The sequence below is a fragment of the Epinephelus lanceolatus genome, chromosome 9 (assembly GCF_041903045.1).
Source record: "Epinephelus lanceolatus isolate andai-2023 chromosome 9, ASM4190304v1, whole genome shotgun sequence".
Taxonomy (NCBI): domain Eukaryota; kingdom Metazoa; phylum Chordata; class Actinopteri; order Perciformes; family Serranidae; genus Epinephelus; species Epinephelus lanceolatus.
In genome coordinates, this window is record NC_135742.1 from 3439348 (window position 1) to 3465017 (window position 25670).

Below are 25670 nucleotides of genomic sequence, written 5' to 3' on the forward strand. Positions count from 1 at the left end.
GCAGGTGTGCTGCGTTCAGAGGCGCCTTGGAGAATCCAACTTCCAAGGTTTTTAACTTCTTTACTCCAACTTTGTCAACAAAATCCATGTACAGACAGACAGATTGAACTAAACAAACACAATATATGAAAATAACCTTTAAGGGGAGACACCCCGGGGGAACGGTGACATTTTTATTTGTCACATAACAGATAGATACAATAAATAATCTCGTAAAATCATAACAAGTATAATGATAAAATAAACATGGAAAATAAGAAATTAAAACAATGGTACACCAAGTACAATGAATATGTGACACCAACACTTTTTTTTTTTTTAACTTATGATGGCATCTGACCAACAATGATATTTTAATCTTGCCTTTTGGAGATGGAGCATTAAGATAAAAGTTAGTAACAGTCTCTATCTGTATGCTTTGACCTAAACCACTGAAATATTCCTCTGAATCATTTCCACACAAAAGAAGCTTCATATTGTAAAACATGAATGCGTGACCTTTGACTACCAAATTCTAATCAGTTTATTCTTGAGTCCAAGTGGAGATCTGTGCCAAATTTGAGAAAAAAATTCAAGGCATTTGTGAGACATTGCTTTCACAAGAGCGAGACGGATGCAAGGTCACAGCGATCTTGACCTTTGACCACCAAAATCTCATCAGTTCAGACTCAAAGTGGACATTTGTGTCAAACCTGAACATATACCCTCAAAGTGTTTTGGAGATACTGTGTTCATGAGAATGAAACAGATGCAAGGTCACAGTGACCTTGACCAATTCTGAACAATCTGAACCTTTGACCACCAAAATTTCCTCAGTAATAGTAGAAATCTTAATCTGAAAAGTAACTAGAAATGTCAGATAAATTTAGTTGAAGAGAAGTAGAAATGGGCGTTAAAGGAAAAACCTCAAGTACCTCAAATTTTCAACTTATTCAGAGTTAGAGAATAAATCACTGGTCTTTTTATCTGAAGCTTTTAAATGTAAAATCTTCAGGCATGGAGTGGAGCTAGGCCTGTGTGTGTGCGTTTGCGTGTGTGTGTGTGTGTGTCAGTGAAGCAACGGACTTTCTTTAAAACTGTTCTCAAATAAAACATGCATGACAAAAAAGGAGAAAAATAAACAGTCAGTAAACAAACATACAGCAATATCGAACACATTTCATAACCTGTTCGCATTTTATTATTGAAGAAAAAAGTTGCGCATCGTTGCCGTAACACACAGAGATACGGAGGTTTAACGCGTACTTGAAGGCAGCACAGTTGTAGGCAGCGTCGCTGTTGCTCTTGAACGCAGCTCGTCACTTTTCATTCAACCCAGCACAAACACTGCTTCCCGGACAGAAAGGAAACAGAAGCCGAGCTGAAGGTGAGCTGAGACTTTATTATGTTTCATTATTGTTCAAACTTTAATGTTCCGCTTCGATCAGGAATTAATCGGTGAAGTTTCCAGGACATAGACGGAGCCAGAGAGCGATTCCAGACTTTAACTCCTCCGTCAGTCCTCGTCAGTTTACCGTGAACAGAAACACTGATGTCAGTTTGATTCTCTGCTGTGTGACAGATGAATACATGAAATCATAATAGTCCACACAGCAGTGGAGCAGTCGGGCTGCCGTACCTCCAGTGTGTAACCTATAACCTACTGACACTGAACACACCACAGTGAATGTAATCACCACAGCTCCGCATTAAAAAGCTGCAGGACTTGAACTTTGATCATGACGTCACCTGATGTTAAAAACAGAAAAAACGTGTGATTTGCAGGTTGTTACATGAAGGCTGCGTTTTGTAACAGCGTGAGACTGGACAGGCGTCACCCGAGAATGATTGACAGCTGTTTGCACCAATAAGAGGGAGGGAGACAAATATTATGTAAGGTGAGGTAATAGTTTAGTAGACATGTAATAATAATAATAATAATAATAATAATAATAATAATGATAGTGATGTATTTGATCTAGCAGCTCTCACAAAAATTAAATTCACAAAGTGCTTCACAAAATTCAATCAATCAAACAATAAAGCATGCAGTCAATAAAATCAAAAGACAATATAACAAATAAAACACTGCAACACAAATAAAGTAAAACCCAGAGCAAATACAGGCTGCTGAGAAACAGAAACACACCAGGGAACAAGCACGACACAATTTAGGGCGGGACAAAGGCCATTTTGAAAAGATGGGTCTGTAGTTGTCTTTTAAAAGTTTAAAGGGAGACTGCAGACCGTAAACCTAAAGCAAGAGAGCTCCACAGTGACGACTTTAAAGGGATAGTGCACCCAAAAATGAAAATTCAGCCATTATCTACTCACCCATATGCCGAGGGAGCTAGCTCAGGCGTTTTAAGGCCAAAACACACCTGCGCCATACGACGTGCGTCAAAACAGCCGCCCCCATTATTTTCTATTTACAAACCCACACCGGCGGCGACTCGACGCGCGTCGACGTGCCGCGCCACTTTACGCTATTGTCCTATTTTCCAGTGTCGCTGCCCTTGAAAAAGCGCTATTTTGTACTTCCCAGCTAGCGGACTGGAGTGTGCAATAGAAATCCGTTTGACGCCCCACAGCGCAACGCTTTTTGTGTGTGTTGGGGCGGCACTTGACTCGCGTCAATGACACCGCCATCATATGACGCCGCCGTCATATGACGCCGCCGGTGTGTTTTGGCCTTTAGAGTCCTCACATCACTTGTGGAGATCCAAGGGGAGAGGAGGTAGCAGCACAACTGCAGCCCTAATGGAGTATATGTATGGGCTTGCAGGCGAGACCAGCGAAAGCACGTGAACACACATGAAGGCGGTGCCCATGTCTTACGGTCTTGCGCAAGCCCACACACGTGAGCACGGTGCCCAGAGAGGCAGTCAGAGCTACAGGCTACAATGAGGCTAAAAACAGAGTTCAAATGACGTTTTTCCAAACAACTTTTTATGTCGGGGCTTCAGGACACTTGGATCACTACGGACGAGCAGTATGGAGATATTTTGTGGTTTCAATTATGTGTTTTTGGACGTTTGAATCTGGGGCGCCGTCAGCCTCCATTAGGTGGAGTTGTGTTGCTACCTCCTCTCCCCTTGGATCTCTGCAAGTGATGTGAGGACTCTAAAACTTCACCTGAGCCTCCCTCGGCATATGGGTGAGTAGATAATGGCTGAAGTTTCATTTTTGGGTGCACTATCCCTTTAAGGCACAATCACCTTTTGTTCTGAGTGTGGAGAGTGGGACAGCCAATAGGTCCTGTTCTGAAGACCTAAGGGACCTACTGACAATATATGGGTTAAGGAGATAACCAATGTATCAGGTGCCTGACTGTGGAGGGCTCTACACGTGAGAATAAGCGTCTTGAGGTGAATCCTGAACCTGATGAGAAGCCAGTTTAAAGAAGCTAAAATGGGAGTGATGTGGGTTGACCTGTTGGACCTGGTTAACAGCCGAGTAGCAGCGTTAAATAAATGAATCATTTTTATTTGGGTTCCGTACATTCTGAGAAGAAGATTATTTCACACAGATTTTCTCACAGTCAATAACTGAAAAAGGAAACGGCTGAAGCCCCAGGCTTATTTTTACCTATCCTATATCAACCAAAGGATAACCCAGAATATCAACAAGGAAATAGATTAATAATTAAGTTCATTATACTATTTATGTCATTATACTACTTAAGAATTTACATTATAATCTGTTATCATTTTACATAAGGCTTTTTTTAAACTCAACAGAGAGCAACACAATTTCAACTCAGCGCTGAGTCACATTGGTTCTGTGGAGAGTTTGCATGTTCTCTCTGTGTCAGCGTGGGTTTCCTCCAGGTGCTCCAGCTTCCTCCCACAGTCCAAAGACATGCAGGTTAATTGGTGACTCTAAATTGTCCGTAGGTGTGAATGTGAGTGTGAATGGTTGTCTGTCTCTATGAGGCCGTTTACACGTCGCCGGCTATTTTCATAAACGGACATTTCACCATCTCCGTTTTCAAAAAGATCTTCGTTTACACTTACCCGTGTATATATACACAAGAGCATGCCAAACCTGTAGGTGGCAGTGTAACGAGAGGCTCAAGCCTTCCATGTATCCATTGTCACCATAGCAACATAGGTCGCACTTTTGACACAGGCGCAAGTTCCGGCGCATACTGTGACGTCGGCTGCCTATAACTCCGTTTATCTCCGTTTATCTCAGTTTACATGCAAACGCGCAACTGGAGTTTTCCAAAATCTCCACTCTGGCCGGAGTTTTTAGAAAGACTCGTTTTCAGAGGAGAAATCTCCGTTTGCGTGTAAACGAAGGGCACAAACGAAGGAAGATGTCTCCGTTTATCAAAATCACCGTGTACGTGTAAACGGCCTCTCAGTGTCAGCCCTGTGATAGTCTGGTGACCTGTCCAGGGTGAACCCTGCCTCTCACCCAGTGTCAGCTGGGATAGGCTCCACCCCCCCACGACCCTCAAGAGGATAAGTGGTTATGGAAATGAATGAATGAATAATAAAGTTTCTTCTTTTTCTTACGTGTTTTATAAATAAACAGCTCTCTTAAATTATAATTTCCTTCCTCTACGGACAAGTAAACAGTACAACAGACAAACATTTCTTATTTAGCAGCTCCCTTGTTTTATGAGTTTTATTTTTAAGAACAGCAATAGACATGTCCTTTTACTAAGGAGACGTTTGGTCACTCTGCCATTAAGCCCAGATCGGTGAGGGCTGCAGTGATGGTTGTACCACTAAATTTCCTTCACACAGGATCTGTGGAGCTCAAGCAGAGTGACCACTGGGTTCTTTGTCACCTCTCTAATCACAAAGGCTCTTCTCTCCCAGATGAGTTTAGTTTAAGCTCAGGAAGAGTCTTGCTTGTTTCAGAACTTCTTCCACTGAAGAATTAAGGAGGCCACTGAGCTCCTGGGAACATTCAGTGCAGTAGAAATGTTTTTGTAGTCTTCCCCAGATCTGTGCCTCCACACAGTCCTGTCTCTGAGCTCTGCAGGCAGCTCCTTCCACCTCATGGCTGGTTTTTGCTCTGACATATGACCTCACAGCGACAGGTGTGTGCCTTTCCAAATCAGGTCCAATCAACTGCATCGACCACAGGTGGACTCCAGTCAGGCTGCAGAGACATCTCAGGGACAATCAAGAGAGATGAGCTGCACCTGGGCTTTATTACATGCATCATAGTAAAGGTTTTGAATACTTATGTCGATGTGATACTTTTGTTTTTTTGTTGTTTTTAATAAATTTGCAAACATTTCTCAAGTCCTGCTTTTCTTAAAATAAAAAATAAACAGTGAAGGGATCTGAATACTTTTTGAACGCGTTTGCTTTTTGTAGATTGTAAACTCCAAGGTTGCTTAAAACTGTAATAAATCTCCAAAAACAAAATGCTGAAAGCCCTGATTACATTTAATGAGTTGGAATAAATCTTAGTTTTATGTATCACCAGGTTCCATCAAACAAAGACATTTATATTAAATCCTTAACATTTTAAACAAGTTTAACTGACTGAATATAACTCATGCTAACTTTTTAATTCAACTATTTTATCTTAACAAAAATACTTCTTCATGTCCAAAATCTGTTTTCATATCTGATCACATATTCATGTGAGGGTCATTTTCTTTGTCCAGGCAGCCAGGATGACGAGCCTCCAGCTGAGTGCGATGGAGGAGATGGTGGAGAGGTTTCTGGACGCTGCAGCCAGAGGAGACCTGGCCCAGGTGTCCCAGCTGCTGTCCCACGCCCCCTCGCTCATCAACCAGACGGGATACAGCGGCTGGACGGCGCTGATGCTCGCCGCTCGTAACGGACACTACCAAGTGGTGGAGGAGCTGCTGTCTCATGGGTACAGAGAGCTGAGATGGAGAGAGAATGAGAGGAATAATGCACTCAACAAAATGTGACTTAGATCAGTACCGTTGTTAGGTCCGTGCGTCTGAGGCTCAGTTAAAAAAAATCAAGGGTAAATAAGATGCCAGAGCTTGTTTTTTTTTTTTTTTTTTTTTTTAAAGTCCTCCCTGGACCCCCTGCATACGCCCAGGCTGAGCCCCCAGTGTCGTCAAATCCCAGAAATGCACCCGTTTTAGAGTATAAAACACCCAACTGTTATTAGTATGAAATACAATTGTAAAATGATAACCTTTTAAATCCACCTTTAAAGTGTTCAGTCATTTAAAAAACAAAAAAAGGGTCATATGCCTACAATGTGTTTTTTTTAAAGGTGCATTAGTAGATTTCTGGCCACTAGAGGGCAGAAGAACTCCAAAATTCACCACCCTGTGAAGAAGAGGTACTTGGATCTTGTACTCAAGTACTAGTAACAATACCACAGTGTAGACATACTCTGTTACAAGTGGAAGTCTTGCATTCAAAGTAAAAGGACAGATGCACTGGCATCAAAATTTAAGCTCCAAATGTGCTCATCGTGCAGAAGGTCCCATTTCAGAATATTATATTATTGGAGTATAATTACTGACACATTAATGTGATCATCACTCAACACAAGCTGATTATTTTATTAATGCTGGGTAGCTTGTGACTCTGCCCCCAAGGATCAATGAAGTTTTGTGGTATTATATATAACTATACAGCATAATTTATTTGTTGATTATATTTTGTATTATTAATAATCTGAACCTGCAAATTAAATAAAGTTATCAAATAAATGTAGTGGAGAAAAAAGTACCATATTTCAATGGAAATATTCAAGTAATGTTCAAGTACCTCAAAATTGGACTACAGGACTTGAGTAAATGCACTTTTCATCACTGTGTAAAAACAGTGTTATCTCACATCTGTATCATTGAAATTACATATATTGTTCTGGGTTAGTGCGATAATAAACCAAGAATTTTAGGCCAAATTCTAAATCTAATGTTTAACCAGTTTCATTGCAGTGCTTTATTTGCCAGGTTAATATAAATATATGTGAATAAACAGCAGTCAATAGTGTTGTAGACGCTTTGTTTCTCCTAAAATATCCATTCTCCTCTCTGTTTTCGGTCTTGAAGCTGTAACAAGTACTCAGTGAACAGCTCTTCTCAGACCGCCTATGATATCGCCAAGTTCTGGGGTCACAGACACATCTCCAACCTGCTGGGCCGGACAGACGACACCAGCCAGAGAATTCTGCCGGGCTTCGACCTCCACCAGCAGGAGAACTACTTCAACAAAGAGACGCTGGACCGGCTGAGTGCCAAGAGGACAGACACGGTCTGGTTGGAGGAGAAACAGAGTGATCCAGATACAGTCTACCTCCTGTTCTCCAACCTCAGCCCCATGGTCAGCAGCCCTCAGGCAGACGCCAACACAGGGGTGCGTGGCTAAAGAGACAAATGTTATTTTTGATTTGTTTGGACATTAGTTCTGATGATTTGTCTGGACTTCAGAGCATTCAGGACATCTGGTGGGAAATTAATTCCCATTATAGTTTCTAGAGGAGTGCCCTGTTAACAAGCAGGTGCCAAATTTTCCTAACATGAAGACAGAGAGTCAAAGCTGTTTTGACTCACACAAGGACACATAAAGAAGAATCATTTAAGTACTAAGTGATAAATAGCATCGCAGGATTTAAGTATAGAGAAAGACGCATATGTGATGATAACATCCCTTTGGTCTACCAGAAAGAAAAGTTGCCTCTACAACAAGCTATCTCAAAAATAGAGCAAAGGATAAATTAAAATAGATTTCACCAAGTATAAAAAGTCAAATTCCAAATCAAAGAATTACATTTAGGTAGACAAATCTATCTATCGACATTTTTCCGGGGTGGGCTTGAACATTTTTCATTTTTTTCTTGCCTGTGTGTCGTTGTGTATCAGTCTATATCAGTTTTCGTGGGTCGTTGAACACAGCATTGGTGGAGCTCTTTTTTCTGTCCTCAGCAGCAGTTTGTGGGGTTTTGAGTGGCTGGATAAATAATTGATTAGTTGATCAGGTCTTAGCTGATCAGATCAGATTGATCGACGAGGGGAGCAGCTGTTTGTGAGTGAAGCCAAACTTTTAGACCCAGCGCAATGAATGGTTAAGTTTGGTTAAGTTTCATTTTCACCGCACCTGATGTTCTGCTGCTCCGCCTGTGCCCAGATTACTCTCTGTGCTGCGAGAGCGTGGACCGAACAGTATATGTATTCCAGCAGTGCTCCTAATGAACGGTCCCCTTCAAAAATAAATGCCGCCACAAATAAATGAATGTGTGGAAAACACTGGACATAGTGCAGGAAAAAAATATAGTGAGGCAAAACAACAAGTGGACAAAGCTCGTTCCAAAACAAGACTGAATTTGTGGTTAGTTTTTGCTTCTGGTGTGGTTCAGCCAGGGAGGAGGGGCCCACTTTGAATGTTGTATCTACAAACTACAATGGATAAATCCAACTTATTATGCCTTCATTATGAGCTCTAAATGCTAGCTGTCAATAGGGAAACTTCCATTTTCCAACAGTCAAATGAAGGGATTGGTCAGAACAATAAAATACAGTGTCATCTGCGTAAAGGTGTAGCCTTGTATTTGTAATTAATGAGATAAACAAAAGTGTCGACTCCAATTAAAAAGCGTAAATGTTAGATTATGTTAGGATAAGTAAGTCTTGTAGAGTTCTAGTCTAGATGAGTCCATGTTTAAACCTTTGTTTTAAATCAGTGCATGCTTGGATAAATTTACCTTTCTTTTGGTTTCAGTGATGTGATTCTCTAAATCCCTTAACAGCATCATCAATCCATGTGATAAGTTTTCAACCAACCTCATTTCTGAACACAAAGAAGAAGAAGACAGTAATTTCATTGTTTTTACCTGCAGGATTTTAGGAAGTACAAATCACCACTGAACTGAAAAGGAAAATAACAGAAATATAGAGAGAGGTTTTTAGCCAACAGCTAGTTTAGGTGGCATTGTTGGTCAATCTTTTTCACATCAAAGACTAAAGTTGTTTTCTAATGATTGTGATTCTAACTCTTACCAGGTTGAGACCAAGCTGTGTCGGTTCAGATATGAGGCAGTCAAAGACCTCCTTCAGAAACCTGCGACTGTGCTCATCTTCCTTGGAGTGGAGAAGTGGAGAAAACCCTCCTCTCCCTCCTCTCAGCCGACAGATGGTGTCCAGGAGCCTCCTGCTTGGTTTGCCATCAACACAGATGAAGATGCTGCTGAACTTCTTAAACGCTGCAGAGAAAAGAACTGCAGCTTCCCAAAGACGCCCAACAGAGACCTGCTGAAGCTCAATGAGGAAGAGGCCGGTGAGGAAGATATAGGGTCTTTTTCTTTTCCAGAGGCATCTGTCTCTGGTCTTGACTAAAACAGCTTATTTGATATGACTCCCGTGTTTCATTAAATATTCTAAACTCAACTAACAGAAAAATCTTCCCGCTCTTCGTCCTCCAGGAGTCGTGGCTCAGGCTCGGGCGGTGTTGGCCTGGCACAGCCGCTACAGCTTCTGCCCGACGTGTGGCAGCAGCACCAAGCTGGAGGAGGGAGGATACAAGAGGAGCTGCCTGAACTCTGACTGCAGGAGTCTGAAGGGGGTTCACAACACCTGCTATCCACGAGTCGGTACGGAGCTCCAAACTCACATCAACTATCTCCTCTTGCTAAATACATAAATTATTCAAACTGAGTGTTATTATTATAATTATGTGGAGTTCAATATCAATATACATTTTTTTTTTGTGAGACAGGTTTAATATGAACCTTTTCTGCTTGAGGATGTTGTGATGACATAAGTCAGGGGGCTGATATCATGGCTTTAAGTCCAGTTTATACCTGAATCAAAACATCAGTTAATCAATGACTTATTTGCAACAATCTTTATAATCAGATGAGTCATTTTTATAAGCAAAAATTACACAAAAACCCACAGTAAGAATGTTTCCTGGTTATCTTAGACTTCTATGATAGTAAAGTTAACACTCAGACAAAACAGGTATGAAGTATGTAAATTCTCTGGGAACTTTTAAAGAGATTTTTTTTCACTCAGTTCATTCAGTCATTAACTGAGAAAATCCTAAATAAAATCCAGTTAATTAGTCTTGAAGAAAAACTTGCCATAAGCATAAAAGAGTGTAGTTGCAGTTATTTACACAGCTTCAGTTCAGAACTGAAGAGGCCTCTTGGATGAGAGGTGAGACCTTTTCAAGAAACTCAATCAAGTCCAGTTGCCTTTGATAAAGCACTTAAGATTACCTTGACCTGGATGACTGAGACTCTTTACCAACAAAATTTTTGATATTTCATTTTGAATGTGTCTGACATCCAGTTGACCTCAGAGAGGACGTTTGCCAACAGTTGATAAAAGGTTTTAAGATTAGTTGTGACTGAATGTTTAATACAGTAGATACATTTGATATATATCTGGATTAAATGCAGCTTCTCTGACCTTTGCGTGTTCTCAGACCCAGTGGTCATCATGCTGGTGATCCACCCTGACGGAAACCAGTGTTTACTGGGAAGGAAGAAGATCTTTCCAGTTGGTATGTACTCCTGTCTGGCTGGATTCATAGAGCCTGGTAAGGGACACACACACATACACACACACACACACACACATACCACAACCATAACGTCTCTATGGCCTAAACCTTAACCTTACCCTGACGTCCTCTCCTGCAGGAGAACCGATGGAGGAGGCGGTGAGGAGGGAGGTGGAGGAGGAGAGCGGAGTGAAGGTCGGACCAATTCAGTACGTCTGCTGCCAGCCCTGGCCAATGCCCTCTAACCTCATGATTGGCTGCCTCGCTGTCGCACTGTCGACCAACATTAAAGTGGACGAGAACGAGATTGAGGAAGCTCGTTGGTTTTCACGGCAACAGGTGCAAACAAAACAAATTCTGCGGTTTCTACTATTGGCACACAAATACCAATAATAATTTTTGGCACATACTCTCCTTGCTGGAGATTCAAAAGAGCTTTCAGTTGTATCTCATGGACTTCAGCAGTGGATAGTGTTGGCTCAGGCTGTCATGAAGATGATTCAATAATAATAATTTTATTTTTTGTTTGTTTGTTTAGGTAATTGACTCATTCAGAAGAACCTGTCCGGCCTTCACCTTCCCTCCTAGACAAACCATCGCCCACCAGCTGATCAGACACTGGATCGGCATGAACTCTAACCTCTAAATCTCCAACCTTTAGCACTTGAGCTGCACAGTCAGTGCTGACACAGCTCCAGGACGGTCAGAAAGGATTCAAACAAACAGCAGCTGTCTGGACTTTATTAGGACAAACCAGCTGCCAGTCGAGTGAATCACCAGATTCTTCAGGTTGTACACGACGCGTTGCTTTTACGTGGTTTGTATTTACAGCTAAATTCAAATCATTTAAATGCGCAGCTTGTACGTGGAGTGATACAGCCTGCACATAAAGGCAAAGACAGGTCTGTACAAAATGGGAAAGATGACAGCAGAGTTTAAAGGATGGAGAAAGCACACACTATTGCAGACAGATTTTAACTGCAGTTAAGTAAAAACAGCTGCAAGAGGATATCAAATGATCCCTGCCCACAATTTTTAAACTAATCTAGATGTAAAATTTAAGCTCTACTGTCTCAATATCACAGCAAGTTAATACCCCGCTGAAATTTCAGGCATGTGCTTTGTTGAATGGGTTTTAAAATTTTTAAATGTGGTCTAATACAGTGGGCACAAGCTAAGAAGATTAACTGATTGATTATGAAATAAATATAACTTTGATGTGCAGTAATGGATTATTATAAATTTACTGCAGCATGGTCCAAAAAAACCCCAAAATGGCCGACGCTGGTAACTGATGCACAATAAATTTCTGTAAATTGAAACAAACTGTAAATATTAAATTGGTTAATATAATAAAGTCTATGGAAACATTTTGTCTCACATGATACTGTTGGAAATATATAACATGCTAAACATTACACACTAAATATTAGCATGTTACCATGCTGTGTGCATGTTTTTTATTTTTTGGAGTCTGTTTTTGCATTTATGCCACATGCTATTAAGCTAGCATTCCGTGTTATATTAGCAGGTTATTGTGGCAACATTAATGGGATAAAGTGGGGAACGTATCTATGTTTCCCAGCTCAGTATCCTGGCAATATGACATATTAAGGAGATCTTTCAAACGGTTTTATATTCTTTGTCATGTTTTTGGGTGGGGTGTTTCCCCCCGGTCAAAATGTTAAAATTCACGTAAAGATCACAGCCCACTGATATTCTTTGAAATCTATGCCCTTAAATTTGTTTTCTTGACTTTGGACTTTAATATCTTCACACTGGCTGATCAGATTTTTATCTTTCAAACTACATTTGAAACACATATCTTGCATCATTCTATTGCTATCTGTGAAGCTAGTGCTTACCATTGTCTGACTATTTCATTTTATTTTATTTCAAGAGACATAGGACCCTGGGAACACAAAGGTGACCCTGATAAAGTACTGAATAATATTTGAGAAACATCACCAATTGTTACACTGGAAATTAGCTGATAAAGAGCTAACTGTAGGCTAACATGCTAACTGTAGGCTAACATGCTAACTGTAGGCTAAGTTACAGCTGAAGCTGACAAAGTCGATCTTAGACCGACAGCATGAAGTGGATGTTAACAGACATGAATTCACCCTGACCTGCACAAGAGAAAGAAGAGAAAAAATGAGCACAGCATCCTTACAAAAAGAAAATATTGTAATATTTAGCAAGTTTATGACAATTGATTAATACACAGACAAATATAAAACAAAAATGATCTGTAACAGACACTATGAGGTTTGTGTGAGAGCTTTCTCACCAGAACCAGAAGTTCAACAAGTTCTTTGATACCAGTTGAGTAAAAATAATCACAAGCAAAGCAGAAAATATTAGCGAGGACGAGGATACCAAATAATTATGGTGATTACTGCAATTCTGATGAAGACAGTAATATCCAGCTGATTTGTAGGATTATGTACAATGACACATAGCTGGTTGAATATTGGCAAAGTTTCCCTTTATTTTCATTGTCTTCTAACTCAATATCCAGATGATGTGATGGTTTACTATTATACTATGATCTGTAGGCTTTAGCTTCTACCTCTCTTTGTCTTTTTAACCTGTTGTTGCTGCTGAGTCAGTTTGACATCCTGGATATATCCTTCAGACACAGACTGTAGACCCCTCTGTCTACTTCTCTCTGGAATCACTCTTTCATTTGTCCATAGATATGGCAATATTTCATCAGGGAGTGCAAATAGTTACAGTGTGGGCTCCATGCTAGCTCCAACAGCTTTATGGACCATCACAAAGGGGCGGGGCTTAGCGAAAGGTCAATTCCAACTCCTACTGTACCAGTCAATCGACTGCGATCTCAAGCCAAAGCTCATGATTAATGGAGACATTTGTAAATAAAGATTTGTTTAAAAGCACTGTACAGATCGAAGTTTGCTTGCATGGAGGTCTGTAACGTTACACCAGTGCAGTTCACAATAATGCATTACTGCTGTTTCTTTTGGTCATGATGGGAGGAGGAGGGAACATCATAGACACTTGAATCGGGGCCGTACACATGCCGTGTGTGCCCTCAAATTCATTGTTTCTAATGAAGACGCACAGCAGGCACGCTTGAGAGCCAGAGCAACGCTGTCGTGGCACGCATGTGTTACCGAGCGCCTGTTTTTTAGGGCTGGACTGCTGTACCCCGAGATAAACCAAGTTCAGCTTTTGGAATGCAGCAGTGCACACCACCTGTCATGTTACAAGGGACAACCAATCACAGCCGACAGATATCTTTCCCATCCTCTGTAAATATCAGTCTGTGGTAAATATGGAAAAGTTGATCGTGTCAGTGCAGGGCTGCCAGAGCTTTTCAACTGTCTCACAGAGGACACACCCACACACTTAAAAACAGCGCCTGGAAGAAGATCAGCTCTGCACTCAGGATTTAAGGTAAATAGGCTATGATACAGTATTAATTAAGGTTGCTTAGTAACATCAGACGCAGCTTGTCGCCACGCTCTTGAAAGCTGGCTCACAAAAGGCACAAAAGTAATGTCCTCTATACACTGTGCGATTTTAGCAATCTTATAAGACTATTGCATGACACACTGTGAGACGTGGATCTAATAAACTTTGGTACGATGTCAAGTTTGATGTGTGCAGATTGTACGATGGCCGTTTACTACTGAATCGCAGGTTACAACACACGTCAATATGCAACGTCATCACCATGCACCGCATCAGCGTACGTCATCCATCTGCGCCACCATAGGTAGCTTGCTCATCTGGAAGTTGCAGTTCGTCCGCAATTTCCTTCCATGCAGCTTCTTTTTTCTGGCGGTCATGATAGCAGCTGGAGGAAACATCAAATCAACAAGGCTTCTGCTGCCACAGCTCCACCAAACTTTCCTCTCTCTGGGAGTTCCACACACTTCTTTTTGTTCATTTTACCTCCATGGCAAGCGATCATTTGTTTGGGTTCAGTGCCGGTGTCGCGGTGACCATTGCATCATTTCGTGCTGCATTTCTATTGGTTCATTAGTAGACGTAGGTCGTAGCAGCTGTCACGCCATAAGAAAGTCATCCTAAATTTCTGACACTGTCAGAATTTTATCTCAGGTTATCTATGGTCGCAAGACGTTGTCAACGGCCGTCCTTGAACCTGTCTCACAGTGCGACGTAAGACCACTGTTTTAGAGCCACGACCAAAGATATCGCCACGTTTCTCCCACGATGGTCATCTTTCGTCTGGGACAGCCCAAAATCACACAGTGTATACCGGCCATAACACCCGACCTCGTGTTTTCCAGGCGGTTAAAGACATTGCATGTGTATGGCTCCGTATGCTGTTAACACGGCTCGACCAACCTGGCCTTCATATTTTCTGTCCATATGCCAAGTCATGTTGCCATGGCACCTTTCAGACACTCTGTTCGCCACTTTACATAGGCACAGTGAGAAAAAAAGCCGCTCTTGGGGAATCTCTCATCCAACATTTCTGACATATCACAAATTCATTGAAAGCTCTGACAGCTGGACGCTATTAGTGAAAGTCTAAAATGAGTTGTGCCAATCGGGACAGGAATGGACTAAAATCGTACAAATTGTGTGTGCTCAGCTTCAGTTCTCTGTTTAGTTTTTCTGCAGTGTGACAGATGTTATAATCACAGGGAGCATGTTTTCACAGTCTTCAACTCTTATTTTCCACATGCAGCCCTGAAGTTGTTGATTCAGTCTTCATCTACAGTTTTTGTGCTTAAGCAACAGTTTTAATCAGTTTGACAGATCAAACGAGGACATTGTCCACTCATTGTTTACACTTCTGTTTTTTCCAGAAATGAGTTCACTAAGTAATCGTCCTCACAGGTCATGTGATAAACACTGTGACCTTTAGCAATCAAGTCAAGAAAAGGACATTTCAGAGCAGCGTGTATCTGATGTGACGGCTCAGATAAGTCCACCTGTCCGCCTTTTTCCTCTTCTTGAGGAAAGTGGCCAATGGCTTCACGTGTGTGACACAGCAGGGCAGTGTTTGCCTCTTGGTTGTTGGGATGATGGAAGTTCACTGGGTAGTCAGAATGATAGGGCTGGAGAGAAACCAGTGGGTGCTGTGTGACCACTGGAGCATCAGAAATATACTCTGGGTCCAGCTCCAGGGCTGACAGTTTGATGATGAGGTGGCTGATGGACAGCAGAGAGGTATCTTCATGTAGGTCCTCTTCTGAGGAGGGCTGGGACGTCAAACTGACCGTGATGAGACTCTTCTCTCCGAGTACATCTGTCACCTGGAAGTCCTTGATGTCCAGGATGTTCCTCCCTGCAGTTTTCTGCTGAAGGGAAGAATTGAACATGACCAGAGACAACAGAGAAACAAGACTGGATTTGCTTTTGCTCAAGGAGGTAGAAAACCAAAAACTACCAGAATGCACTGCATCGCACCGGATCAATAAAGGCCAATAAACAATATGTCGACCAGCTCGTAAAAAAACAAGCTCAGTTTGGTTTTCAGTTTTTGAGAGGGAGGCAGCTCTCTTACTGTGCTTGTATTCTGTTTGTAGTGGTGCAGAAGTACAATCTGTGGTTCAAGCAACAGCCCAAAAGGCAAGTGGAAATCTGCTGGATTTGTGTCATCTACCAGATTTTGGCTGGCAAATGATCAGTAAGCTCTGAGCTCTGGTAAGATGGAGGGAAGCTTACTGTAGTTCAGTTACACAAGCTTCCTACACTGTTATTATACAGAGCAGGTTGAAAACTGTTCAAATATCCCTTTAAAAACAAGACTTTTTGGGGTCAGTTGAACATCATAAAGCTTAAGAAAATACACATATTTCCCCCCTAGACCGAATGAAAATTAGGAGCTAAATAATGCCTGATTACAAAAATGGATCCTATAATCTGTTGCCAATATTAATAACATCATACTATGAATGACCTATATCATTATAAATCATTGAATTAAAGGGAATTTCTTATTCTCATGACTCCACGTTCCATGCTGCAAAACACTACCAATCTATCTGCCATAAACTTGTTTTGAGAATTTTCTACAACCACAATTTTATTGTATTTCATTTATTTATTTTTACAAAATGTATTTTTAAAAATCAAAAAAAGAACCTCACTCACCAGCTGTCACACCTAATTGAGGTGCTGGAGCTATAAAACCATCACAAATCATTGAAAAGAGCATCAGCACACTGACTTACAGTCACTGACCTTCTTCAAGGTATAAACAGAGAGCAAAATCCCCTTTTACAAAAAGTAAACCTGCTTTATTTGGTCTTGTTTTAGGACACAGAGACCTTTTTAAAAAGAAAGAAAGCAAATAATAATAAAGATGCAGATTTCTTCCTTGTTTTAAGAAAGTCTGAATGAATGAAACCTTTGTGTCCCTGAGGGGAATTTGCTTTGCACAACTGAGCGCAAAAGAATATTAAAAACACATCAGCAACAGCAACACATACCATAAAACAAGCATCACTGAAAAGCTGAACATGAGATTAAAAGCAAAATGACAATAACACCATAATAAACCAAACTCACCTGGTGGTTTGGGTCCATCAGCCACTTGCCTGTCGTACTGCCCCGCGGGCTGGAGATGGGCGGGAAGAAGTACGACTTGTACCTGCGCAGTCATAAACAAGAAATGAATTTTACTTTAAGAGGAGCTGGAGTAAGAAAGTCAATTTAGTGTATGTAATAGTTTATATGTGTAAACAGCCATGCTTGCAATTGACCCTTCACTAAGTCTGGACGCAGACTGGCCAATCAAAACGTAGCATCTGGTCGGCTCAGACCAGGGTCCAACAACAACACAGCTGTGCTCCATTGACTCTAATGCAGTCGTTTCAGATTTCCTTCATTTTCAGGCTGGTGTTGTGAATTGGGAGCTAAATGTTGTGCCTGGGGCACGTCGTGTATTAATGATACTCGTTACCTGGAGAGGTTGGAAACAGATATACGTTTCTTCCCTGTTCCAAAATCAAACCCTGAAAAGTGTAGGGTTAGCTAGCTAGCTACTGAAGATATAGCCTGCTGAATGTATACACATGCTGCTTTTGCTTTTTAATGATTATAACAGTTAAACAAAGACCGACCCTGCTGTACAGGAACCAGTGAAGGGAAGCAGGGAGACTTTGCTGATATTCAACCAGCTGTGTGTCATCACAGTGTGTGCAGATGAACGTTGTTTGACTGCCCCCGGAGATCCCTGTCCGTCTAGCGGCGGAGGTCCGGGTGTCTTTTTAACCTGTTGTTGCTGCTGAGTCAGTTTGACATCCTGGATATATCCTTCAAACACACACTGTAGACCCCTCTGTCTGCTTCTATCTGGAATCACTCTTTCATTGCTCCAAATATATGATATTATTTGTTCAGGGAGTGCAGTTAGCGACAGTGTGGGCTCCATGCTTACTCTGACATCTTGTTGGACCATCACAAAGGGGCGGGACTTATCGAATTGTCAGTTATCTTCAAATGCTGCAGGAGCAACAGTCTCATAAACTCCAGGAAATAGTCAGCGCCAGGATGCTTCGCTAGGCAGCAAAAACACTCACATCGGAGCAGCTTCAGCCATTGGTGCGAGTTGTGAGCTGTGATTCAGCAGTAAATAAGCAGCCATGCGTGTCTGACTGTGGATGGTGTAGTGACAGAGCAGTGGGTGCATCCCTGTGATATTTATTGGAGCCCTCAGATGTAATGTGATGTGATGTGTGTGTTGACTCACAGAGTCCTGGACAGGATGGAGATGATGAACACAGTAACAGCCAACAGCAGCAGAGGAGTCACTGCAGCCACCGCTGGGACCTCATCTGAAATGAAGAAACATGTTACTAATGTTAATGTTTTTATTCTCCTCGACCTGAAGTCACACTGTCGATAACACAGTACAACAGTGAGGAGAACACTGACACCCTGAGCCACCTAAAGCACTGATTTATTTATATTATTACTGTTTTATTCATGTATTTATGTTAAAAGTCATTTTCCAGGCTTTAGACCACATACAACATCATCACAAATAAAATGATAAAAACTGAAAAGTCAAGTTCTTAAACCAAAAAGCAAAACCAGTATTTTATTTTAGATGTCAGTTTAATCATTGCTTGTATGCACAAAGCAAGAAAGCTAAGTCCATGCCATTCTGAATGTCATGGGTTAAACTCACCAAAGGCTGTTCTCACTAAGATGAGGTTCCTGGAAACATCATCGGCCAATAAGCAAAGAGTATACTCAGTGTTGGGTGTCAGGTTGAGGAAGGTGTGCTGACATTGGTCCGGCCACAGAGACAGAGCTGGAGAGCAGAGACCATGATCTGAAGTTACAGATAGTAAAAGACAACTTCTAGATGTTTAAATAAAGGGTTTAATGATAATAGTAATGTCACTCGACACTTAACGGCAACCATCATTTCTATTCATAAGACAAAAATATGTTTTTTTTAGCAAGAAACTGAGTTGGGATTCATGTCTAGAAACACTTTTAGCATTCCAGTACTGTAACTTAAAATTAGCTCTCAAGATACAGGTAAACCCACTGACAGATGCTGCGACACATTAAAGGAAACGGCCACTTCAGAATGAAAACACAGACAGTACTTACTGACCCTCATGCTGATAAGAAGTCCAGTGTAGTTTTTTAATCCACAAAATGGATTTCTCACTGTGGTCAGTTAGCCTGCCCTGCAAAGTGCTGTCTTTACATGGCAACTCGCGTGAGACTTGAGAACTAGCACCACCACCACTAGCCATCAGCTAGTCTCATGCGAGTTGCCATGTAAACACAGCAGTCTGCAGGGCAGCCTAACTGACCACGGTGAGAAATGATGCTATAAAAGTGGAGTAAATTATGCCTGTTCATCAATTTTGCATGCCGCAGCTTGAGAGCACTTGGATTACAACGGTCGAGTCGTTCTGACGTTTTTGAAATACATTAGCGGAGTTTTATTACATTTTCAAAATGTGGGTTCCGTGCACTTCAAGTGTAGCTGTTATTCCGGCTAGCTGTTATCCTCCGATACCCCGAACAAGTTTTGTGGATTAAAAAACTACACTGGACTTCTTGTCGGCATGAGGGTCAGTAAGTACTGTCTGTATTTTCGTTCTAAAGTGGCCATTTCCTTTAAAAAGAAAACTTCTGTTAACCTATTGGTATAATGAGGAAGATTAGTCATCTTGTTACCACAAACTGTTTCCCAACTTCACATTGCAGTCTAAATTATTGAAATAGTTTGGGTGAGTACTTTTCCTTCAACTTTCCACAAAACTTTGGTCCTCCAGAAAGGTTCTGTTAGAAATAACCAGCCAATCAGAGCCTTACATCTCATCTGCTCCTGTTTCACAAACTTCAGATTCTTATTGTTTATGACATTAGTACTTCTCAAGTCTGTGTTTTTATTCATAAGATACATTTAAGTGAGGGGAATATTCACTCCTATGTAACTTGACAATTTTCAGATCTTCATCCTCCGTAACTTCTCACATGCAGAGGTCAGTTTTCAGTCAAATTTAGGGGTGCCAAATTATGGAATGGCTTTTCCCACCTGGCAAAAACTGTTTGTCTATGAAAAAATACAAAAGCTGCTGAAAAGAACATTTAACTGTTGTTTGTCATGTATTTTTGTCCATGTATCCATGTTTATTAGTTTCATTTTATTGTGTTCACGCCAGATGCGAATAAAACAGTTTGCAGTGAAGTGAATTACATATAAAGTTGATATAAATACACAATTGGAGGTGAATTCCCACTAGGCAGCGCGATGGACACAACACGAATAACGCAAATTAAGCGAGTAGCGTGATTTCACATCATACACATTCACAAGAGTTGAAAAATCGGAACTTCAGAAACATATTTACACCACGATAACCAATCAGCATTGAGATCCTCCAGGATGTGTGACATACCGGCAGAAGTCCATTCATCAGAAAAAGCAGCTCATTCTGTCGGTCTGTCACGCAACACTCACACACGTGCACATGCATGCACACTGACGTATATACTTACATGTACATACAGATGCATTAACACTTTCATGCACATTACACACTCACATTTTTCTGCTTTCATGTGTTTAAATTATTGTTGTTGTTGTATTATATATTTATTAGTTTGCTATCACTTTCATGTTGTCATATTATTTTATGTTAAATTAATATTTCAGTTTTTTCATTACTGTGTAATTTTTTAACTTTCTTTAGGTAGAGCTTTCAGTCTGCCTCTCGCTGCACTTTTTTTGTTATTTAATGTGTTTCAAATTGTGTAAAAATAAAAACATAAACCTACTTTGTTTCTCCGAGTCTTTCCTCAGCGTCACCTCGTATCTGTTCACCCTCATTGGTCCAGATGTTCTTTGCCACACCCACATCACTGTCACAGTGGTTTTGGTCACGCCCATCACCTTCAATTGGACCGCCTCCATCAGAGCTGAGAAAACACACAAAAATATGTCTTGTTCATTTCTCTTTCTGTTGTAAATGTGATTCTGCCAACAGTGTTTAGACACAAACAGCTGTTGTTTTTTAACCAAGACATTGCTGTGTTTCATGTCAGGATTGTGGCACCAAACCTAAGCCAGCCGTATTTTAAGCCAGAACATGATCTTTTCCAAACTATAACCAAGTGGTTTTCGTGCTAAAACTTAACCACATGTTCACCGCAGCACTGCTGAAACCTGAAGTTTGTTCACTTTATGATAACATGTAAATGTAACATATCAGTGGTTTACAGAAATGTGCAATGCCAACATTATTTCTGGTGTGGAGCATTATCACCCCCATGTTACCTCCCTGCTGCAGACTGGCACGCAGTGACCGAGGAGATCCACACTGCTGGTTGTAGATGGGGAACACACTGATCAGGTACGACTCATCAGGGTCAACATCTGTAAACACACACACACACACACACACACACACACACACATATTTTCTATTTTTAATCTTTAATTTTTTTTTATTCAAGTAACATTGTCACCCTCCTTTTTCTGTCTGTGCTTTGAGCTGCTGTGGGATTAATAAAGTTTGATCTTATCTTATCGTAGTTAGATATGCATAACATGCTGTGAATACAACATATACTTTTAATATTAATTCACCTCAGCTACAGAGTGAAATCAGGCCTGTGTTTGAGATGGGACTTTTATTTTTCATTAGCGTCTTTTGATCACTTTTCTCTGCTGGAAGACTTCTACTGTGAAGCAGCTGCAGAGAGACTTTGCTTCTTACAGCAACTTAAAGGAAATGGCCACTTTAGAATGAAAACAAAGACAGTACTTACTGACCCTCATGCCGACAAGAAGTCCAGTCAAGTTTTTTAATCCACAAAACTTGTTCGGGGTATCGGAGGATAACAGCTAGCCGGAATAACAGCTACACTTGAAGTGCATGGAACCCACATTTTGAAAATGTAATGAATCTCCGCTAATGTATTTCAAAAACGTCAGAACGGCACGTCCGTCGTAATCCAAGTGTTGTGCTAGTTACTGAAAAATAGTAACTAGTTACTGTTACTAGTTACTTCATTAAAAAGTAACTCAGTTAGTAACTCAGATACTTAAACCAAAAAGTAATGCGTTACTGAGAAAAGCAACTTCCGCAACCTTCACACACGCACACTAATGTCATCTATACTGAGTATGTCCTGGCTGTAGATGACTGAGTGGGGACGCAAAGGGCGCTAGGTGCTTTTCTTTTTTGCAGTGTAGTTTTTCTAAGCCACAGAGAAGAACACGTTGCTGAGAAGGATCATGTTTTGGGAAACTCAGCCCTGCAGCCCAAAACATTTCCTAACTGTATTGGCTCGTAGCTACATCGCCTAAGAGACAGCGGATGGAGTTTAACCAAGGGACTGTTAAGGCCTGAACATACTCAGGCGTACTATAAGTGGAGCGGACTCCACAAGGAATGGTGGTGGTGGTGGTGCTAGTTCTCAAATCTCGCATGAGTTGCCATGTAAACACAGCATGCCTGCAGGACAGGCTAACTGACCACAGTGAGAAATGATGCTATAAAAGTGGAGTAAATTACATCTGTTCAAGTCAATTTTGCATGCTGCGGCTTCACAGCACTTGAATTACGACAGACGAGCTGTTCTGACGTTTTTGAAATGCATTAGCGGAGCTTTATTACATTTTCAAAATGTGGCTTCCATGCACTTCAAGTGTTCCAGCTAGCTGTCCTCCAATATACCGAATGAGTTTTGTGGATTAAAAAACTACACTGGACTTCTTGTTGGCATGAGGGTCAGTAAGTTGTCTGTATTTTCATTCTAAAGTGGCCATTTGCTTTAACAAGAGTCTGACAGCCACAAGCTGATGGATCACAATAACCACATGGCTTCCATGTGACAGAGCAGTTTTTAGATGGTGTTAGATTACAGCGGAAATCAGAGAAACCTGATGCACAGCATGCAACATACAGTTTTGAGGCATGTGTTTAGATTTCCCCCGAGGCTGATGATATTCTTTAATCTGTATTTTTGTTACTATAAATAAATCCCACAAGATGATACAAAAAAAACAACAGCGTGGCTCAGTACATAGTTTTATAAAGACAGGCTCAGAGGGAGAAAATAAATCAGGTTGTAGACACAAAAAATCCTTGTCAATAGTCGCTTGTCGCTCTTTATGTACTATGTCAGTTGCTCTTAGCATAAAGTATTGCCGCAGATGGGTTTACATTAGACAGGCACCTCATAAAGAAACTAAAGCGTGCCTTTGGTATCGATATTACATGCCAAGGGATGTGCCAAAGTGTCCAAGGACATAGGTATGAGAACAGCCTGGTGTACTTGGATATTATATTCCCAAATGCATAATTCAGAAAATAAATGAGTTGCACCTTGTATGACAGTGGAGGTGGTGAAGTTGTCCACTGTGTTCCAGTGGCTGGTGGATGGATAAGTCTCAGAGTGCCACTGAACACCAAGCTGACTGACAGATGGGACAGAGGACGAGACTGGGGGGTTCTCCCACTGCACCAGAACGCCTTTCACAGCTGGGAAGAAACTGGAAACCCACAAGTTTCTGACTGACAGGGGGGCTGCAGAGAACAACAACAGGGTTAGTGGTGACAAAAACAGCTGCATCTTCATCACTACAACCAGCACGGACACCGACATACCAACATCATGGAACCAGCTGACAAATTTTTAATCCCTATTTTTGGAGATACCTCCAAGCACATTAACACATCACACACAATCCATCATTTTGCAGGGTGACAAGGGAGAGGGGCAGAAGAGTATATCACAGAGATCCATGAACAACAAGCAAAATACTTCAGATATGTTAAGATGTAAACTGTAACCACACAGCCTTGAGGTAACTGCCATCTAACACCATCTTACGCCCTGCAGATTGAGATTCTTTCTGTTCTCTAGAGGAAAATGGTGAGCGACCTGGTTTGATCCTCTTTGCAAGAGCGGTGCTGTGTTGCAAAACGCTTTATCAGAGCATCATGACGCTGCTCGGTCGCACCCTTCTGTGATAGCAAACAAACAGGATGTTGCTTAAGTGGAGATTGCAAGTTTTAAATCTGATAGTGTCCGTTTAAAAGTTACAGGATGATAATGATAATTAGCAATTTAATAGATAAACATAGTTCTGTACACATGTGTGTGAGTGTGTGTGTATTACTGGCATTGTGGGGACTTCAATCCACACAGTACGTTGTGGGGACTCGCCTCCTTTTAGGGACAAAACACAAGTCCCCATAATGTAAACGATTAAATCTTAGGCTGAAGACTTGGCTAATGGGTGAAGTATGTAAGATTTAGTTGGGATTTGGTGGCGTCTAGCGGTGAATTGCAGATTGCAACCATTTCTAATTCTGTGTTCAGTGTTCATTGTTCAGGAAGTTTTTATCGAGAGCCAAAATATCCACAGAGGTCTCTTCCTCCCCAAAACAAATGGACCAGGTGATTAGAGTCACTAGAAACACTGAATAAAGCAGTTTCACATTACAAATCAGTGCATTTCTGATGCTATTTGGCCTCTCAAGGCTTGCCCTCAACGTGTTTCTCTCATGAGTTAACGTGTGCTCACCTTTTCAGATCCAGACGTTCAAAGAGTTTTTACTGTTAGCTGAATTATCCACAGAGGTGTCCTCCATTCCAGAACAAACACAGTGATTTAAACTGGTAAAACACTGCATAACGCAGTTTCACCCACAAATCCATGTATTTTTAATGCAGTTTGGCATGTCGCTGGTCCACACACACGCTAATGTGTAGTCACCTTTATCTCTCCGATAACATAAGAGCTAGACGTTCAGAGGGTTTTTACTGTGAGCTGAATTATCCACACAGGTCTCTTTCTCTCCAAAACAAACAGACCAGGTGATTTAATCCGCTAGAAACACTGAATAATGCAGTTTTACATTTTGAATTATTGTAACTCTGGTGCAGCACATTGCAGATGGGCTTCTTACTACTGCAGCGAAAAAGCGAAAACTCAAATGGCCTCATCTGGAGCCAGTGTTTGATTTGTCCATTCTGGGTTACTGTAGAACCATGGCGGTGCAACATGGTGATCTCCATGAATTAAGAACCATGTAGAACACAACAGTTCTTATTTTCAGCTGATTATACACTAAAGAAAACATACTCATTACATTATATTCCATTTCTGCCTGTATAGCCCCCTAAATCCTACACACTGGGCCTTCTAGGTTCTGGTAAGGTTAGATCGAGGCAAAGGTTAGGGATGGGTAAGTCAATGTAAGTCAATATAATGTGCTCTTAAGTGTTGGTAACATGACTGTGTGTCATGGACTCACAAATGTTCAGAAATCCTCTGCTCCTTGGTGCACCTCAACACATCACCAGGACTATTAACACAATGATCAATTTCCATGTTATAACCACTGTTGGGCACTCACTGTGCTGTCTTTGTGTGTCAATGCGGAGATGTGCAGCAGGTCCATAGCCGGCCATGTTGAAGGCTGTAACTGTGACGCTGTAGTCCCCCTCCTCCACCACCAGGACCGCCATCACCTCTGTGACGTTCTGAATGAACCTGTCCTGCAGCGGCTGCCTCTTCACCGGTTCGTAGCTCACCTGGTATCCAAGGATATGACTTCCAGCATCACGGAGGTGAAGGTCCTGCAGAGAAACAGGACGATTGCAAAAGATGTTTCATATCACATTTGTCTAGAGACAATCGTTTGAAAGTTTGAGTTTGGTTTAGTTTCGGTCTGAGTTTTTTTTTTTTTTTTTTTTTTTTTTTAGTTTTTGTCAAATTTTAGTTGG

General features: G+C 41.2%; 2 protein-coding genes across 5 annotated transcripts in view; one reads left to right on the top strand and one right to left on the bottom strand.

Annotated features, from left to right (window-relative positions):
• Window positions 1-1253: 1253 nt before the first annotated feature.
• Window positions 1254-11815, top strand: nudt12 (nudix (nucleoside diphosphate linked moiety X)-type motif 12). Of its 2 annotated transcripts, none has more exons than XM_033620014.2 (8): window positions 1254-1366; window positions 5615-5829; window positions 6995-7298; window positions 8942-9215; window positions 9361-9528; window positions 10368-10481; window positions 10585-10784; window positions 10984-11815. In XM_033620014.2, the coding sequence occupies exons 2-8, from the start codon at window positions 5624-5626 to the stop codon at window positions 11089-11091; spliced, it is 1374 nt and encodes a 457-aa protein (XP_033475905.2). In that variant the 5' UTR covers window positions 1254-1366; window positions 5615-5623; the 3' UTR covers window positions 11092-11815. The 2 variants fall into 2 exon arrangements, with proteins under 2 accessions (XP_033475905.2, XP_078027300.1); XM_078171174.1 differs by lacking the exon at window positions 1254-1366 and adding an exon at window positions 1749-1877.
• An 802-nt stretch (window positions 11816-12617) lies between these two features.
• The window catches only part of LOC117252812 (interleukin-6 receptor subunit beta), a 37742-nt gene continuing 24689 nt past the window's right edge, over window positions 12618-25670 (bottom strand). For 2 of the 3 annotated variants that reach the window (XM_033620013.2, XM_033620011.2), the window contains exons 8-15: window positions 25301-25523; window positions 23261-23461; window positions 21205-21303; window positions 20706-20846; window positions 18589-18714; window positions 18148-18232; window positions 16965-17046; window positions 12618-15751 (exon numbers count right to left, since the gene is read on the bottom strand). In XM_033620013.2, coding sequence (XP_033475904.2) covers window positions 15236-15751; window positions 16965-17046; window positions 18148-18232; window positions 18589-18714; window positions 20706-20846; window positions 21205-21303; window positions 23261-23461; window positions 25301-25523 — 1473 coding nt within the window. In that variant the 3' untranslated portion in view covers window positions 12618-15235. The remainder of the gene's footprint in view (window positions 15752-16964; window positions 17047-18147; window positions 18233-18588; window positions 18715-20705; window positions 20847-21204; window positions 21304-23260; window positions 23462-25300; window positions 25524-25670) is intronic. The other variant, XM_078171173.1, reaches the window with a different exon arrangement.

Bases quoted from the DNA above. Each gene is read 5' to 3' on its own strand.
- nudt12 (XM_033620014.2), top strand. From the start codon at position 5,624: ATGACGAGCCTCCAGCTGAGTGCGATGGAGGAGATGGTGGAGAGGTTT. The intron at 9,216-9,360 runs GTGAGGAAGATA...TTCGTCCTCCAG, and splicing joins GCTCAATGAGGAAGAGGCCG to GAGTCGTGGCTCAGGCTCGG. The intron at 9,529-10,367 runs GTACGGAGCTCC...GCGTGTTCTCAG, and splicing joins CACCTGCTATCCACGAGTCG to ACCCAGTGGTCATCATGCTG.